The sequence below is a fragment of the Ascaphus truei genome, chromosome 3, assembly GCF_040206685.1.
Source record: "Ascaphus truei isolate aAscTru1 chromosome 3, aAscTru1.hap1, whole genome shotgun sequence".
NCBI classification, from domain to species: domain Eukaryota; kingdom Metazoa; phylum Chordata; class Amphibia; order Anura; family Ascaphidae; genus Ascaphus; species Ascaphus truei.
This window is the reverse complement of record NC_134485.1, coordinates 62671014-62690566: the sequence shown is the minus strand read 5'-3', so window position 1 is coordinate 62690566 and position 19553 is coordinate 62671014. Positions and strand designations below refer to the sequence as shown.

The following is a 19553-nucleotide window of genomic DNA, read 5'->3' as shown; positions in this document are numbered from 1 at the left end:
CTCGATCACCAGCATGCGTCCGCAATCAATGGCGTTGTCACGTGAGTCTCCTCCGTGGAACCGGAACCGGAAAAGGGGTCCTTCACCTTTGGTGTTCACTAGGAAAGGTCCCTCCAGGAAACAAACGCCTCCAAAGTCACTAGTGTGATAGATAGTCTCCCGGACTACTACAGTACATGCATCGATAAGTGGGAAAAAGGTAGTGCTTCACTTTAAGTACATTTTCGCTTTGCATACATGCTCCGGTCCCATTGCGTACGTTAATGCGGGGTATGCCTGTAATTAGCTAAGTTGCCGATCGATCCGTTCTCCTGTGATCGATCGACGAAGATACGGCTCGGGGGTAAATGTCTGTCAGTGCAGCAGAAGAGGACCAAAGATGCAAAGTTCTGTGGGGAAGATCATGTGACCAGGCAGTTACTACAAGTATTTTCTCATAGTACAGAACTGATTTATTAAAAAAATAAATAAAAACATGTAGGATATTGCTTGGTCTGCAGCTTTAACACATCCATATTTCTCTACAATTCCCTAGTTTACGTTATTATCATTATATCATTATCATTATATCATTTGATCCTCTTCTTGAAAATATTTGCATTGAAACAAAAAAAAAACAACTTTTAGCATGGTTTCATCATTAAATGAGAAGGTATCACATACTATTCCGTACAATGATTTACTTCCATGATCAAATTAATGCATTTAATAAGGCACGGCACTCTACCAATTTGTAAGTTGTCTCGTTTGCTTTTCCGAAATTGCAGGAGAGGTTTTTGTGCTGGACGACGGTGGGGAAGTGGACTTGGATTTGGGAAATTATGAGAGATTCTTAGATATCAGCCTTTTCAAAGACAACAACATCACCACGGGAAAGATTTATCAACACGTGATCAATAAGGAACGTCGCGGAGATTACCTGGGGAAAACTGTACAAGGTTAATGACATTTCAAGCACTGTTTTGTAGTTTGTCTGTTTGCTGTTCAAGCAACACACTAGCTTGTTCAATGCAAGGTAGTAAACCCCACTGCTTTTGAGGATCTTGAAATACTCTCTATATTATTCGTGGTTAGCACTTGTATGAACAGAGATGTTTTTTTTTTTTTTTTGGGTACAACTTGTTTAGGGATAGTAAAGCAGTTTTAAGGTTAGTAAAACAGTACAGTATGTCTTTATATATATATTAATTGTTTGTTTTTGTATAGCGCTTATAGTTTTACCTAGTGCTTTAAAGACACAGGTCCCTGCCCCATAAAGCTTACAATCTATGTTTTTGGTGCCTGAGGCACAGGGACATAAAGTGACTTGCCCAAGGTCACAAGGAGCTAACAGCAGGAATTGAACCAGTTTCCCCTGCTTCAAACTCAGTGCCAGAGTCAGTGTCCTTACTCACTGAACCACTCCTCATATAACAAAGATGATGTCTTTAACTCATTATTAACACCTTCATTACTAGGAATCCCTGTTGCTGTGTGGTCTGTTGCTGGGAGCAGCCTCAGTTAAAGCAGGAATCTGCCACACGGGAGGATTAGTTTTTTTTTTTTTTTTTAACTCTAATTTAAAAGACTCAATTTCCAAGTGTGACAGTCTTTTGTTGTAGTTGATTTTTCAATGAGGTTGCTAAAATATCAAGATATAACTTTCCATTGATACGGCCAAAAAATTCAATGTTGCTGGTGAGGTATATATTTCAAAAGCAAACTCGGTATTGAAAATGAATACCACCCCTGGACACTAGGCAAATCAATAAGTAATGAAGATTATTATTGAAAAACAACGGGACTTCTATTTGCACTGAAGCGTCTCTTTGCCGAGTAAATAATATGATACCGTAGGAGTTGTTTAAGTTTAATAGCTGGATGGCTAATAAAACATTTGGTCTGTGAACACCATTGACGTCACTACGATTACTTCCCCGTGTATTCATTTGTCCTGCAGCCATTCCTCACATCTGACATCTAGAGATGTTTCATCTCAATCAGGGCAGCCTCATTACGCTAATCACTAATTGCCAAAGTTAAACAGACCTCTGTAAATGAAGACGTTCCAGAAGGGCCTGAAATCCAATGCTTGGCACATGGTTCAGGTTTTTATGGAATGGGATAGCTTCATGATTGCAAAGACTCCCTTTTTAGTATATTTTAAGCCTGTCTGTTTTAGAAGAGCCCAGCATCGTGTGTGCTAGTTACAGAGGTTAGTTGTAAAGCTCTAAAGGAAGGGTTCTCAACTCCAGTCCTCAAAACCCCCCAACAAGTCAGGTTTGCAGGATATACCAGCTTCAGCACCGGTGGCTCAATCAGTCCAAGAATGCACCACCTGTGCTGAAGCAGGGATAACCTTAACACCGGACCTGTTGGAGAGTCTTGAGGACTGGAGTTAAGAATCCCTGCTCTAAAGTATGCTGTGACAGGGGAGCTATCCAGCATCTGAGATAGTTCAATGCTAGAGCTACTGCCCTGAATAGCAGAGGTTGTGGGGTTTGAGACTCGTACCCTTCCCATCAGAAGGGGCCTTAGGCTAAGGCCCCGGTCACGGCGCTCTAATGCGCGCCCGCGCTTTCGGCTGCGCGTTCCGGCGATTCCCTGGTCTGCAGCTCACTGCAGGAGCAGAGACCGGGGGGGGGGGCGTGCCGGAGGAGTGACGGGGGCGCGGCCATGACGTCACCCGGCAGGTTCGCCCTCATTGGCTGAACCGCCGGGGGGCGTGCCTAGCCGCTCGATGCGAGTTCCTGCTCTCAATTCTATTGAGAGCAGGAGTAGCTCTCGCGCGAGCGCTGCGGCCCCCCCTCGCAGCGGGCCCGGCGCCGTTGCGGGGAGGGCTCTGGTGAGCGCAGCGTCCGCCACAGCGGACGCTGCAGCATGCAGCGGGGGCAAGGCCTTATGCTTGTCAGTATAGGTCTCAACTATACTCTGCTCTAATGCTCACACCTGCACCTAAAATGTTTTAGGAGGTGTAGGGTGTGAGTTATTTAAATATACTTTGCATATCCCCTACCCCCATATATGTACTTTGCATATCTTCCAAATATCTAAGTTGTGCTAATTTTTCAGCACTGGTGATTCGCCATATGTTATTTGGAGGGAGGTTTGAGGGGATATATAATATATATATATATATATATATATATATATATATATATATATCTCTTAGGACTCTACTAAAATAGGTCCCTCTCCTTCCAGTAACGTAAAGTTAAGTCCCTGCGTTAAACTGAACGGCCTTTAGTGGCTATGCAATGTTAGGGAGAGCACCCCTTTTGCTATCATTATCATTTCGCTATCATTAGTACTAACGCCCAGAAAAATATAACCATACGTTATTTAAGGAGTAAAATTGGGTTAACGTTATGGTATTTGCATAGGACTTGTCATATAATTAACCAAACGTTAATTAAGTAATAATCCCCGAAGAACAGGGCATTACTGGCCAATAATGCCCTGTTCTGAGGGGATTATTACTATTATAGGCTAAATGTAGGCTTATTTCATAAATAAGACACTTTTGTATAGTTAAATAGATTTTTTTATTAAAATAAAATGATAAATACATGAAACCACCTCTACTGTATATACGCTTACACTGCAGATATCTATATCCACACACTGCCGCCCCCTCTGTGTACACACATACACACACACACAAGCTCAACACACACAAACTGCTGACACACACACACACACACACACACACACACACACACACACACACACACACACACACACACACACACACACCACATACAACACAGCACCTCTACACACACAGCAGCTCTACACACACAAGCACACCACACACACACACACACACACACACACACAACACAGCACCTCCTCTACACTCACAACCCAGCACCTCTACACACACAACAAGGCACCTCTACACACACAACACAGCACCTCTACACACACAACACAGCAACTCTACACACAACACAGCACCTCTACACACACACACAAACTGCTGCTTCACACACATGCTACACCCATAAACACTGCTACTGACATTTCCACACACACTGGAGCTCTATACACACACAGCACCTCTACACAGATATACAACACAACAGCACAGCACACAGACACACTGCTATTGACACACTCACACACAAACTGCAACCACAAAGAAACTGCAGATAGCCACTTACTTTTTTGCAGACTCCCCCCCCCCCCCCAATTCAACTGAATCTGCTCAGAAAATCTCAGTCAGCTCGGGAGGGGGAGGAGTCAACCCGTGGCTGATACTTCCTAACCAATCCCCTGCCCTGTCTCAGAGCTGTTACTTCATTCTAACCAATCCCCTGCCCTGTCTCAGCTGTTCTGAAAGCTGATTGGCTAGAAATAAACACATTGAAAACTGCACTTTGCAAGCTGCTAAAATTCCGGGCATTACTGATTGGATAATGCCCGAAATTTTAACCAATCAGAGAGCAGGGTTTTCAATAATGCCCTGAATTTTACTGCTTTAGCCTATAATTTAGGTTAACGTTAGGACAAATAGGTCAAAAAGGCCAAATTGGCTTTGTGGATTTGCCACTTTGTGTGGAGAGACTTGACCCAGAATCACAACTAACAGGTTTATGTAGTAGTAAGGTTTGAATTACCATTAAGTAGGCAGAGACATTGGCAAGTTCATTATTTCATGTGTTTTGTTTTCCTATACCTTCCAGTCAGAGAGACTCTGAATTCTGTCAAATAATAAAAGGTGATCTATTTTGTATTTCAGTGGTCCCACACATTACAGATGCCATTCAAGAATGGGTAATGAATCAGGCAAAGGTTCCTGTGGACAGCGACCGAAAAGAACCACAGATATGTGTCATTGAGGCAAGTCTAAAGCACTAGCTACTGTACATAAACTTGTCCGTATCACCCAATCACTGCAAGTAGAAGTTGCACTGTTGTGTGTTATAACATTAGACTTTTCTTGTCAAGTAAACTTTGCACAGTGACACATGATCATCCTTAGTAGAGGTTCAATGGGGGAGTGCAAGAAAATAGAAAATAAACATAAACAAAGATGATTGTTTAGATGCACATATGTCCATACACACAAATGGTGGATGGGAATCATATAGAGCCCAAAGGCTGGATAAATCAATCACACACGGCCATGCATGAGTGAAATCCTCAATTGGTATCTTTATAAATGAATTCCCTCTCCTCATGCAGGGGAAAAGGGGCCTCTCCTGATGTGGGAAGTGGGTTCCTCTCTTGCCTCTTTTCTCCCGAACCATATTGATTGGTGTTGGGATGACAAATTCGGCAAGAGACAATGTGTGACTTCCCTGTTCCCGAGACTAGCCTGTTGCTGTGCCTTCCTTGTTCATGAGCCTATCCCTGTGGCTTCCCTGTTCATTTGGTATTTCTGTAGTTGACCCCGAACCGTGACCCCGACCTCGCTTCCTGCCGCCTGCTCTCACCCTTTGCCTGTTGCCTGGACTTTGCAGCACTGCCGCCTACCCTGAAACTTTGCCTGCTTACTAACTATGGATACTCTAACAGGACTCTGTCTCTGGGCTCTGGTCGGTTAATTTGCATCCCTACCTCAGCCCTGCGGGTCCGCTTCCTTATCGGAGACGAGCACCGTCACACCAACAGCTATTTTAATTTATTCACCCTTATTTTTGTGTTGTAGACCAGGGGTGCTCAACTCTAGTCCTCAAGCCCCCCCGAACAGGTCAGGTGTTCAGGGAATCCCTGCTTCAGCACAGGTGGCTAAATCAGTCTCTGCTTCAGCAGAGTAGGCTCAGTCTTTGACTGAGCCTCTGATTAAGCCACCTATGCTGAAGCTGGGATATACTGAAAACAACCCTGGGGGGTGGGGGACTTGAGGACTGGAGTGGAGCACCCCTGTCGTAGACTATTGTTTGATTCCGAACGCATTGATTCCTTTGTCCGTCTCTTCGGGTAATACCCAGAATACACCTGTACCTACTTCATTGAGTTGTGTGACGCTTCTAAATTATCTCTGCATTGAGAGTCCCAGTTTCACATCGATATGGTAGCACGGACAGAATACACAAGCCAAACACTTTTCTCCTACGGCACAGTGAAAGGTTCCCTTTACAAATGGTCTGTTTTCTAACATATGCGCCCCATCACATCTTCATTCTTCTACTGATTTAATTCAAAAGGTTCCCACACATTGATACTTACTGGCCAAGGTAAACAAGTTTTTAACTGCTAGTTCTATTAGATTTATTTTGATCTTTGTATTGTTACCGATAATGTTTAGCCTGATCCAGAAATAGAAATATAGATGCATCAATAACGTATCCATCTATATAAATATCTCTAGCTTATAAGAATTAACTAACAAAACCATATGTTTAGCCTTATCCGAAATAGGAATATAGATGCATTTTTAACATATATATTATCTCTGGCTTATAAGAATTAACTAGCAACTATATGTTTTTAGCCTTATCCAGAAATAGAAATACAGATGCATTTATAACTTATCCATCTATAAAACTATCACTGGCTTATAAGAATTAATAAAATAATACTAGCAAAACTATTACTTAAGGAAATAAATGTGTAAATATGTATTATAATAGGATACACATTTATACATGAATATCCTGGTTTATGAGGATTTGAGACATGATAGAGATGGGTTCAATGAAATAACAATAAATTTATTAGAACAGCAAACAAAATATAATAATAATACACTGTCATACTAATTATACTTCCTTATAAGGTTTGTATTTCTTACAGGCCTAACAAAACAATACAATTCATTCTATCTAACCATACATTGATATAAAATGCAGATATACCTGTATACAGATTTACAAGTGCACAAGAATTATGATCATAAGTACTTGAAATGATGTCTATTGGAATTGCTACAGGTCTGTTTTCCTTCTCTTCTTGTTTTCTTTAATCTCCTCCTAACTAACTAGAAACTCACACAGAGCCACCCCTTTGTTACGCCGGTGCTGCCCGCAGACCAGACCCGTCCCCTGAGCTGAAGGGGGAAATGGTAATACACGCACCCGCAGCAAAGGGAGCGTGTCCGGAGTGTGGTATGAAGCGTTGCCAGGCCAGGTGTAGTAAGGTAGACAATACTTGCCGGTACCGGTTGTAGAGATAGAGTGAATGATGCCTTGCCGAAGTCAGGAAGTGGAGAGTGGAGATAGGTCGTAGACGACGACGATCGGCCTGTAGTTTCGATCTGCGGGAGGAGTTGAGAAGGGTAGACTGAATCCTGGACCATGCGGTTTGGAGGGAAGAAATGCGTTCATTTACGGCTGGTACTCCAGAAGGAATGTTGGGGATGGGAAGACAGGGAGGGTGGAACCCATAATTTATAAAGAAGGGCGACTCCCGGGTGGACTCGTTTTTTGCAGAATTGACGGCATACTCTGCCCAAGAGAGGAGTTGAGCCCAATCATCCTGGAAATCGGATATAAAACATCTCAGGTACTTCTCCAGGGATTGATTGATTCTCTCCGTTTGTCCATTGGACTGAGGATGATAGGCGGAAGAGAAAGAAGAAGAGATGCCCAATCTCTTCGTGAAAGCTCTCCAAAATTTGGATACGAACTGAGAACCTCTGTCAGAAACAATGGACGAAGGGATCCCATGAATCCGGAAAATCTGCTCCGTAAAGATATCAGCAAGGACGGGGGAGGTGGGTAATCCTTTAAGTTGAATGAAATGGGACATCTTCGAGAACCTGTCCACGACCACCAAGATAGTGTTCATTCCTCTGGACCTGGGCAACTCCACGATGAAGTCCATAGAAATGTGGGACCAGGGGCGGTTGGGAACTGGAAGGGGTAACAGAAAACCCGGAGGCTTTTGACGGAGAGTCTTGCTTTGTGCGCACGTGGGGCATGCGCGGGTAAACTCCAGAATATCTTGAGACATCCTTGGCCACCAGAAATTCCAACGAATGAGATAAGTAGTCTTCTTAAAACCTGGATGACCTGTAGATTTAGAGGAGTGACCCCAAGACATGACTTCTGGAACAAATTTGGATGGTACAAAGAGTTTGTTGTCGGGAACGACCAAGTCCTTGGGAATGCGTCTCTGGGAGTGCAAAATCTTGTCAAGATTCTTGAAAGAAGACGTGGCGAGAATCCTCTCATGTGGAAGGATAGTCTCCAAAGATTCCTCTGGCCTCTCTTCAGAAGAATGTATTCGGGAGAGTGCATCTGCCTTTACGTTCTTGGTCCCGGGGATATAGGAAAGGTGAAAATCGAATCGAGAAAAAAAAAGAGCCCAACGAGCCTGTCGTGGACCAAGGCGTAGAGCGTTCTCTATCTAAAGAAGGTTCTTGTGGTCCGTGAGAATAGTAAACGGCTCTTTCGACCCCTCTAGCAGGTGTCTCCACTCTTGAAGAGCCATCTTCACGGCCAGAAGTTCCCTGTTACCCACGTCATAGTTCCTCTCGGCAGACGAGAATTTCTTGGAAAAATATGCACAGGGATGTAACTTATCTTGGGGCGTGGGTCTCTGGGAAAGAACGGCACCAGCAGCCGCAATCAGAAGCGTCGACCTCCAGGACGAAGGGAAGTTCGATGTTGGGATGACGGAGAATAGGTGCGGATATAAAGGCTTCCTTGAGTGTCTCGAAGGCGGAGATGTCCTCGGATGACCAAGCAGAAGGATCAGCTCCTTTTTTGGTGAGCGCAGTGAGGGGTGCCACAATGGTGGAAAAACTCCGTATAAACTTACGATAGTAATTAGCGAACCCTAAAAAACGTTGTATGGCCTTGAGTGAATTGGGTCTTGGCCATTCAGTGACTGCTTGAAGTTTACCGGAGTCCATCATAAACCCCTCATCGGAAATGATATACCCCAGGAACGGAGTAGAGGTCTGATGAAAGGTGCACTTCTCCAGTTTGGCATACAAATGGTGTTCACGGAGACGGGAAAGGACCTAGGAGGTGTGGCGTACATGGTCCTGGAGATCTTTGGAAAAAATCAGGATATCATCCAAGTATACAATAACAAAAATATTGAGTACCTTACGAAAGACGTCGTTGATGAAATCCTGGAAGACAGCGGGAGCATTACATAAGCCGAAAGGCATTACCAGATATTCGTAGTGTCCACTACGCGTGTTGAAGGCCGTCTTCCATTCATCCCCCTTCCTGATGCGCACCAGGTTATAGGCACCACGTTGATCCAACTTGGAAAAAATCTTGGCCCCCTGTAATTTATCGAACAGTTCGGTAATAAGGGGAAGGGGGTAACGATTTTTAATAGTGATGTGGTTTAAACCCCTGTAGTCGATGCAAGGCCTCAACGACCCGTCCTTTTTCTTGACGAAGAAAAACCCAGCCCCTGCTGGGGAATTGGAGTGACGAATAAAGCCTTTCTTGAGATTCTCCTGGATATATTCATCCATAGCGTGAGATTCTGGTAACGACAATGGGTAGGTCTTGGACTTGGGTAGGGAGTAACCTGGAACTAGATCGATCGGACAATCGTAAGTCCTGTGTGGCGGCAAGAGGTCTGACTGTACCTTATTGAAAACGTCCAGGAATTGAAGGTAAACGGAAGGTAGAATAACTTCGGGAACAGAGGTATTGGCCTGACCTCGGCCTCCAGGAAATGGGAGCAGAGGAAGTCCAGTCAATGAGAGGATTGTTAAGCTGTAGCCAAGGAAGACCAAGGGTGATGGGTATCCCAGGAGCGTGAATGGCATCGAGAACTAAGATCTCCTTGTGCAGATGTGAGGACAGAAGCAAGGGAGCCGTCTCTAAGGAGATGTGGGCCGGGGTAAGAGGACGTCCATCGATACCGACGAGTGCGATGGGAACCTTCTTTCTCACGAGTGGTATGCGGTTTAACCTGGAGAATTCAAGATCCACGAAGTTTCCTCCAGCTCCTGAGTCAATGAAAGCGGCGGTAGAAGTCTTGAACTTATCGCCTGAAAGGGAGACTGGAAATGTAAGTTTCTTAGAGAGTTCACCTTTAGAAAGGGGACGTGGAGACATTACACCCAGAGAGAGCCCCTCTGTACTCACTGGGTGTTCCCGTTTCCCGGACGCAGTGGACACTCCCGAACCAGATGTTCCATGGATCAGCAGTAGAAACACAATCCCCCGGCGTGGCGGAACTGCCGTATCGGTGTGCGGATGCGTTGTACCCCCAATTGCATTGGCTCTGGCAACTCCAGTGCAGGACGAAGAGGTATGGTAGCACTTGGGGGAGCAGGAGTGTTGCTGGGAGTACTGGAGAACGGAACTTGAAAGTTATGGACGCGAGTGCGCTGACGCTCTGAGCGGCGTACCTGGATACGTTGATCCACTCGGACAGCCAAATCAATGAGGACCTCCAATTGATCCGGCCTGGATTGGCGAGAGAGTTCATCCTTGATGGGATCTGCCAGGCCTTGCCAGAACACGGAGACGAGAGCCTCTTGTCCCCAGTTAGTCTCGGCTGCTAGAGTCCGGAATTCCACAGCATACTGTGTCACCATCCGCCGTCCCTGAGTGATCTGGAGGAGAGAAACAGATGCCATCTCCCGAGGAGCAGGAGAATCGAATACTTGTTGAAACTCGGCTTTAAATGCCGGGTAATCTTGGGTAAGGTCAGAACGTCGCTCCCAAACCGGGGAAGCCCAAGCCAGGGCGCTGCCAGTGAGGAGGTTATAAATGTAGGCTACCTGCTTGCGATCAGGGGCCATTTCAAACTGCACCTCACACTGGTTTAGGAAACCCCTACAATCTTGCGGTTCACCTGCATAAGGCTTGGGGGGAGGAATCCTTACATCTGAGCTGCTAACTGCGCTTGCGGAGTGGGGGCTTACATCTGGCGGGGTCGCGGTCGGTACCCTGTCTGAGAGTACTGCGACCTGGCGTGTAAGTGCCACAATTTGATCCGCCATGGCCTGGTTTTGCTGAAGCAGATTGGAGAGAAACTGTTGAAGTTCGGTCTGGTCTGCGTCTTGTGAGCTCGACATAATGTTACGCCGGTGCTGCCCGCAGACCAGACCCATCCCCTGAGCTGAAGGGGGAAGTGGTAATACACGCACCCGCAGCAAAGGGAGCGTGTCCGGAGTGTGGTATGAAGCGTTGCCAGGCCAGGTGTAGTAAGGTAGACAATACTTGCCGGTACCGGTTGTAGAGATAGAGTGAATGATGCCTTGCCGAAGTCAGAGAGTGGAGAGTGGAGATAGGTTGTAGTCCAAGCCGTGTTCAAGGGGTTACCAGAGTGAGCGTTGTCCAAGGAGTGCCGAGATCGAGAGCCAGAGGGGGTAGTCGTACAAGCCGCGTCAGAACCTGTGAAAACACTGAGAGAATCCAGAAGTACTTCCATACAGAGACTATGTGTGGGGAGTGAGGAGAACGCCGATTCCTGACACCCTTCTCCTTATATGTGGGTTTCTGTACAATTCCCAACATGTAGGAGGTTTCTAATTGGTCGAGGAAAGTTATACTCAAACTAATGTGTGTGTCTTAATCTCATTTGATCCCTACTGATAGCATCCCTACTAATGCCTGATACATCATGTACTGTAATGTACTGGTGGACAGGTCAAAAGGTTACCCAGTGTTTGTTCTTTGCTAAGGAATGTACATCTGTTTACCCCTGTGGTCTAAATGTTAACTACAAAACACAGGGGTGTTTGATGTTATAGGATACAAACAAAAGACTAGTTATACCAAGGGTGTGGGGTAAACAACCTTTGTTTGTCCATTGCCCCCACTCCTTTCATATTAATGTAGTGCGTTCAAGGTGCAGCTAATTAGATGTACAGTAGAGTCTCGGTTATCCGACTTTCGGTTAACCGACACTCTGTTTTATCCGACATCTGCGCCCCCCCTTCTTTATCACTTACCAGGCTTACCACCAGGGGAAGCAGCAGAAATGGAGGACTGAAGACCACAGTAGCGGAGCAGCACAGGAGGAAGACAGCTGGTGGCGGGAGAAGAGGGCCATGTCAGCAGAGAAAAGGAGTCAAGACGGCGGTGGGGCGGCGACAGGAGAAGACCATGTGAGCGGAGCAGAGTGGCACAGGAGAACGGCCGGAGAGGAACGAGCTGTAAAAGTGGCAGACACCGGAAATCAGGTGTCTGCCGCTATTGCAGCACGCTCCTCCCCGGCCATTCTCCTGTGCTGCTCTACTCCGCTCACATGGTCTTCTCCTGCCGCCGCTGTCTTAACTCCTTTCCTCTGCTGACATGTTCCTCTTCTCCCGCCGTCAGCTGTCTTCCTCCTGTGCCGCTCCGCTCCTGTGGTCTTCAGTCCTCCTTGTCATGGGAGACCAGGTTTATTGTACACCTTTTATACCAGGATCATTCATTGAGCAAAACAGGTAATGAAATAAATTGTAGTTTATTCACTAAAAGAGGCATACACACAATGATACAAAAAATACAGTCGAAAAGACACACTTACTTGGTAACTGGGGTAAAAAACTGGACTTTACTAGCTGCTGTGCACTCTAAAACAGTGTTTTTCCTTGACCGGGACTTGGCTCCAAACGCCCTGGAACTAAAATCGGTTTACAATCCCAACCGCGACCACTATGTTCAATTGTGAGAACTTGGCCGCGAAAAGCTGGACTTAGAATATTTTCCGGGTAGGTTTTTCTGAAGCCAGTGCTCTGCTATTCGTGCAAGAGCACTTTTTAGTCCTTTCAAAAATCCCGCCAATATTTCAGGCGCCGAGAATCTGGCGTTTGATTGGATTAGGGTTTCTTATATTATTTTGGCGTTCATGCACAAAATACTGTAGCCAATCACAGCGTGGGAACTTTCCTTTCAGCCAATCAGAGCGATGCCAGTCTCTGAAGCCGGGTAAGTGGGAAATCTGAATCTGCCAAGGGACATGCCACCTTAGTCCCAAGTTTGCCACCCTAGTCCGTTGCTATTCAGATGCTTTGTCTCATGTGATATTTTCTTATCCTGTTTCTTGTTAGCATTTCCGCCAGTTTTTTCTTTACTTTCAACTACAGTCTCCATAAGTTTTTCATAAGGGCTTGTTAAAGTATCCCCATGTTTCTCAAGCAAGCTGAAGCTATTTTTCAGCTGTTGTCTCTGCTGGTTCTTTTTTGTAGGTTCTTGATGTTCCATCTTCATAGTAAGATGTAATTTGCAGCGAGTCAAAACGGTTAAGGAAGGTGTTTCTTGTTAGCCAGGATATAGTAATTTTCAATATTGATACCATTGGGTCCATTCCTGGTCCATTTTCTATTTGAATTCTTCTTGAAGAATAAATTTGTGATTATAAAAGTTTTCACATTCTGCATATTCAACAAATCTGAACTTTAGTACTCCATGCTATTGTTCCATTTCTTGTTAATGATGAAGCCTACTCCACTGATTTTTCCATTTTCTGTACCTCTGTAATATAATAGGTGAGCTCAATGAGGCCTTCACCCTTTCTTCTTACGTCATTAAGGCCAACAATATCCCTATTAATCTTTTTAAGATGGTCTTCCTGTTCTTGCAGAACTGCTACGCTGCAGAGAGTCCGGCATTTGTTGGCAGCCAGAGTTAGGTTTGAATGACAGCTGGTATTTAATCTCCATTGTACTGAATATTTCATATTTGCGTTTGAGACCTTACTTGCCATGCTGGCCTCAACTGCATGTAGACCTTTCCCACTTTAGCCAAGTACATAGTTCAAGTTTTCATAGTCTGTTATAACCTACCAGCACGAGTGCTACTATACTTTTTCTTTAACACTTGTTACCACCTTCTATATTATATTAGTGAAAGCACTGTATGCCTGTCTGCATCTTCCTGTGTCCCTAGGGGAAATCTTATTGGTCCCTTGGGCCGCCCGCCCCCGCACCTCTCATTGGCCTGAGGCGGAGTGACGACACACACACACACACACACAGCTCCGCCTCTTCCTCCCCGAACATCAGCCTCCAAGTCATCGTGACCCGCGCGCACCGCCTCCTCTCCCCGTGTTTCCCACGCTTTCACCCCCCCCCCCAAAAACACTCTTGAAAGTAATACGGGCGGACGCAAGCGCTGCGACCCGCCGACCCGCCCCAGGACTGCTACTTGAAGTGGGAGGACGAGCGGCTGACCTCTTCTCCAAGTTACTTGGAAACGATAGTATGTATATACACATACACTGTGTCTCTTATGTAAAATAAAGAGGTGCCCCCCCCCCTCCCACCAACCCACCCAGTGTCAGCGGCCGTGCGAGAATACATATACATGCCCCCTCCCCACCCCGGCGCTCCAACTCACCTCCCTCCCCGGCGGGGGAACAGCCAGTGGCCAGGCAGGCTGCCTCGCGGCGCCGAGTGCCCAAGATGGCGGCGGCCTGAAGGACCCCCTTCCTCCCTCGCGGCGCCAAGTGCCTAAGATGGCGGCGGCCGGAAGTAGAGGAAGGGGGGGGGGGTCACTGCCGCGGAGTTGCGCTGTCCCCGATCACGGTGGCTGCCTCCCTGCCACTGGGCGCCGCCACTGCTCCCTGCACCACACAGACCTCAGGGGCGCCACAGCCGCACCACCCTCTCCCGCCTGAAACATGCCGGCGGGGGAGCAGAGCAGTGGCGGCCGCAGCGGGGCTGACTGTCCTCACTCCCCCCCCCTCCCCGTACCTCCCTGTCGCCTCCCCAAAGGTTCCTCTCCACGTGAGGTGGGGGGGATGCCTAACCGCTATCTTCATGCCGCCTGAGGTGTGGGGGATGCCGGGACGCTAACTATTTGCATGCCGCTGCCACGTGAGGTATGGGAGGTGCGGGGGGGATGCCGGCCTGCCCTCTAGCTTCATGCCGCCGCCGCCTCCGGTATGGGGGGGGGAGGGGGAAATGTCACCCAGTCACTCACTCCTCACTCACCCACCCACCCAGTCACTAACTCCCACCCAGTCACTAACTCCCACCCAGTCACTAACTCTACCACCCAGTCACTAACTCTACCACCCAGTCACTAACTCTACCACCCATTCACTAACGCACTCACCCACCCAGTCACTAACTCAAACACCCACCCAGTCACTCACCCACCCACTCACTCACTACTCACCCACCCAGTCACCAACCCAGTCACTAACTCACCCACCCAGTCACTAACTCACTCAACCACTAACTCACTCACCCACCCAGTCACTAACTCACTCACTAACTCACTCATTCACCCAGTCACTAACTCACCCACCCAGTCACTAACTCACTCACCCACCCAGTCACTAACTCACCCACCCAGTCACTAACACACTCACTCACCCAGTCACTAACTCACTCATTCACCCAGTCAATAACTCACCCAGTCACTAACTCACCCACCCAGTCACTACCTCACCTACCCACCCAGTCACTAACACACCCAGTCACTAACTCACTTACTCACCCACCCAGTCACTAACTCACCCACCCACCCAGTCACTAACTCACCCACCCACCCAGTCACTAACTTACCCACCCACCCAGTCAATAACTCACCCACCCACCCAGTCACTAACTCACCCACCCAGTCACTAACTCATCCACCTACCCAGTCACTAACTCATGTCACTAACTCACCCACCCACACAGTCACTAACTCACCCACCCAGTCACTAACTCAATCATCCCACCCACTCACTAACTCACCCACCCACCCAGTCACTAACTCACCCACCCACCCAGTCACTAACTCAACCACCCACCCACCCAGTCACTAACTCAACCACCCAGTCACTAACTCAACCACCCACCCACCCAGTCACTAACTCACCCACCCAATCACTAACTTATCCACCCACCCAGTCACTAACTCACTCACCCACCCAGTCACTAACTCACCCACCCACCCAGTCACTAACTCAACCACCCAGTCACTAACTCACTTACCCACCCACCCAGTCACTAACTCACTCACCCACCCAGTCACTAACTCACCCACACACCCACCCACAGTCAATAAGTCACCCACACACCCAGTCACTAACTCACCCACCCAGTCACTAACTCACCCACCCACTCACTAACTCACCCACCCACTCACTAACTCAATCACCCACCCACCCAGTCACTAACTCACTCACCAACCCACCCAGTCACTAACTCACCCACCCACCCAGTCACTAACTCACCCAGTCACTAACTCACCCACCCACCCAGTCACTAACTCACCCACCCAGTCACTAACTCACTCACCCACCCACCCAGTCACTAACTCACCCACCCAGTCACTAACTCACCCACCCACACAGTCACCAACTCACCCAGTCACTAACTCACCCACCCACCCAGTCACTAACTCACCCACCCACCCAGTCACTAACTCACTCACCCATCCAGTCACTAACTCACCCACCCACCCAGTCACTAACTCACTCACCCATCCAGTCACTAACTCACTCACCCATCCAATCACTAACTCACCCACCCAGTCACTAACTCACTCACACACCCAGTCACTAACTCACTCACCCACCCAGTCACTAACTCACTCACCCACCCAGTCACTAACTCACCCACACACCCAGTCACTAACTCACTCACCCACCCAGTCACTAACTCACCCACCCACCCAGTCACTAACTCACTCACCCACCCAGTCACTAACTCACCCACCCACCCAGTCACTAACTCACCCACCCAGTCACTAACTCACCCACCCACACAGTCACCAACTCACCCAGTCACTAACTCACCCACCCACCCAGTCACTAACTCACCCACCCACCCAGTCACTAACTCACTCACCCATCCAGTCACTAACTCACCCACCCACCCAGTCACTAACTCACTCACCCATCCAGTCACTAACTCACTCACCCATCCAATCACTAACTCACCCACCCAGTCACTAACTCACTCACACACCCAGTCACTAACTCACTCACACACCCAGTCACTAACTCACTCACCCACCCAGTCACTAACTCACTCACCCACCCAGTCACTAACTCACCCACACACCCAGTCACTAACTCACTCACCCACCCAGTCACTAACTCACCCACCCACCCAGTCACTAACTCACTCACCCACCCAGTCACTAACTCACCCACCCACCCAGTCACTAACTCACTCACCCATCCAGTCACTAACTCACTCACCCATCCAGTCACTAACTCACCCACACACCCAGTCACTAACTCACTCACCCACCCAGTCACTAACTCACTCACCCACCCAGTCACTAACTCACTCACCCACCCAGTCACTAACTCACTCACCCACCCAGTCACTAACTCACTCACCCACCCAGTCACTAACTCACTCACCCACCCAGTCACTAACTCACTCACCCACCCAGTCACTAACTCACCCACACACCCAGTCACTAACTCACTCACCCACCCAGTCACTAACTCACTCACCCACCCAGTCACTAACTCACTCACCCACCCAGTCACTAACTCACTCACCCATCCAGTCACTAACTCACCCACTCACTAACTCACCCAGTCACTAACTCACTCACCCACCCAGTCACTAACTCACCCACCCAGTCACTAACTCACCCACCCACACAGTCACTAACTCACCCAACCAGTCACTAACTCACTCACCCAGCCACCCACCCACCCAGTCACTAGCTGAGACCCCGCTCACTAACTCACTCACCCGCCCGCTCACAAACTCACCCACCCAATCACTAACTGACTAACTCACCCGCCCAGTCACTAACTCACCCAGTCACTAACTCAGCCACCCACAGAGAGAGGGCAATGGGGAGCAGAGATAGGGGGTGAGTGGACAGAGAGGGGGAGCGGGACCATTCAATCCCGGGCAACGCCGGGTATATCAGCTAGTATATATATATATATATATTTATATATATATAGATATTTATCTATATATATATATATATATATATATATATATATATACACACAGTGTTCGACAAACCTATACATTTGCACGCCCCGGGCGAGTGGATTTAACATCGTGGCGAGCTCCTATTGGCCCATGCAGCACACGTGTGGTTCTAGGTGGCGAGTAGATTTTTTTGTTCGGCGAGTAGATTTTTGGGGGATTTGTCGACCACTGTTTTATACACACACACACACACACACACACACACACACACACACACACACACACACACACACACACACACACACACACACACACACACACACACACACACACACACACACACACACACACACACACACCATTGGTATGACCAATGCCCTAAATGTAATTCTAAGTAATGAAAAAACTGTGCCAAGAGAATGTTATGGTTAGTTATGATAAACATGATAAACCCTGCTCAGCTTTTAAATGATAATACATATCACAGATTAATGCATTTCACAAAATATAATACTATTTTTAAGATCCTGTGTTTAAGGAAGTGCTTTGGTGTACACTATATAGGAACAAGATTCCCATATGATTTGTGATTTAACCCCAGAGGGATAAGGGTTTGGGTTGGAGATGTTGCCAGCCACCAATATTTTTCATTTTTGAGGGAAAACTGTAACACCCTATTAGCAGTTATTTCCAACACTTTTTACTGGAATATAAACATTATTAAATATTTGAATTCTTTTTTTCAAGTGCAATAGCAGTATATCTCGGGCAAAAAGACGTGTAAAGTACTTACTGAGTTGAAATGAACGAAGAAAGGTGGAGGTATTCACTAAAAAGCAGACAGTATTTCGAGCCTCCGGCTTCATTGCAGAGTTATGAGCGACTTTACAGTAAGGAAGATGGTATTTGGATACAGTGTTCAGATTACTATCTTGTCTCTGACTGTGGTTAATGACTTGTTAGTAATATGATAAATAATAATCTTTGCAGATAATGTGGCATCTAATGATGTTGCACTATAAAACGCTTATTGCCATTCTGTGCAATGAAGCGCTTACATGAAAAATTGCTTCTGGCCTGTTATTCCTTGAAAAGGACACAAGAGGGCACAATAGCCTTTTCTTGATTTTTTTTTTTTTACAACTCAAATTTTTTTGACGTTTACCAGCATACACCATGACATAACTTTGCATTAATTTAAACCGCAAATGTTATACAAAAATGAATACGTATAAGAAAAAGAAAAATTGGAACCTAAATCAGCAGGGGGGTGGGGGGGATGTCCGTCCTCCTCTCGTCCTTCTCCCTTTTCGTCTTCTGTTCCGATCTTCTCTTCCGAATCTCTAGGCTGAGTCTCCCGCATGGCCCACTCATCTATCCCCTACCTCGCGTCATACAGTAGGACCCACCTTTCAATTTTCAATCCCCATTAAGTCAGCAGCAAACGTGTTTTGGGAACTATCACAGCAGGATTGTAGTACCGTCCACTCCTGGAGTGACTGTTTGTGCTAGCGACATGATCCAGACTTTTAGAAATTTAGCACCAGTGTAATTTAACCAAACATGTTAATTTTTCCACCTGGCATATAAACCAAATTCTGTTTCTGATTGAAGAAATAGTTGGGATTTCTGTCTGTTTCCAAAGTGCTGCGATCTAGCACCTTGTCGCTGTTGCGCAAAGCGCCACTAATTTACTCTATTCTGGAAGGCCCCTCCACCGGGCTGTTCAGGAGGAACAGCCAGGGGTCCAATGGAATTGTGAGGCCCAAAATCCTCTGTAACCAATCTCTAATTTGCTCCCATAAGGGCAGCACCCAAGGGCAAGACCACAGCATATGTAAGACATCTGCTTCACCTCCACATTGCT

General features: G+C 47.0%; 1 protein-coding gene across 5 annotated transcripts in view; it reads left to right on the top strand.

Annotated features, from left to right (window-relative positions):
• CTPS2 (CTP synthase 2) overlaps window positions 1-19553 on the top strand; it is a 199076-nt gene that overhangs the window by 10198 nt on the left and 169325 nt on the right. For all 5 annotated transcript variants that reach the window (XM_075594130.1, XM_075594129.1, XM_075594132.1 and 2 more), the window contains 2 exons: window positions 768-938; window positions 4724-4824. In XM_075594130.1, coding sequence (XP_075450245.1) covers window positions 768-938; window positions 4724-4824 — 272 coding nt within the window. The remainder of the gene's footprint in view (window positions 1-767; window positions 939-4723; window positions 4825-19553) is intronic.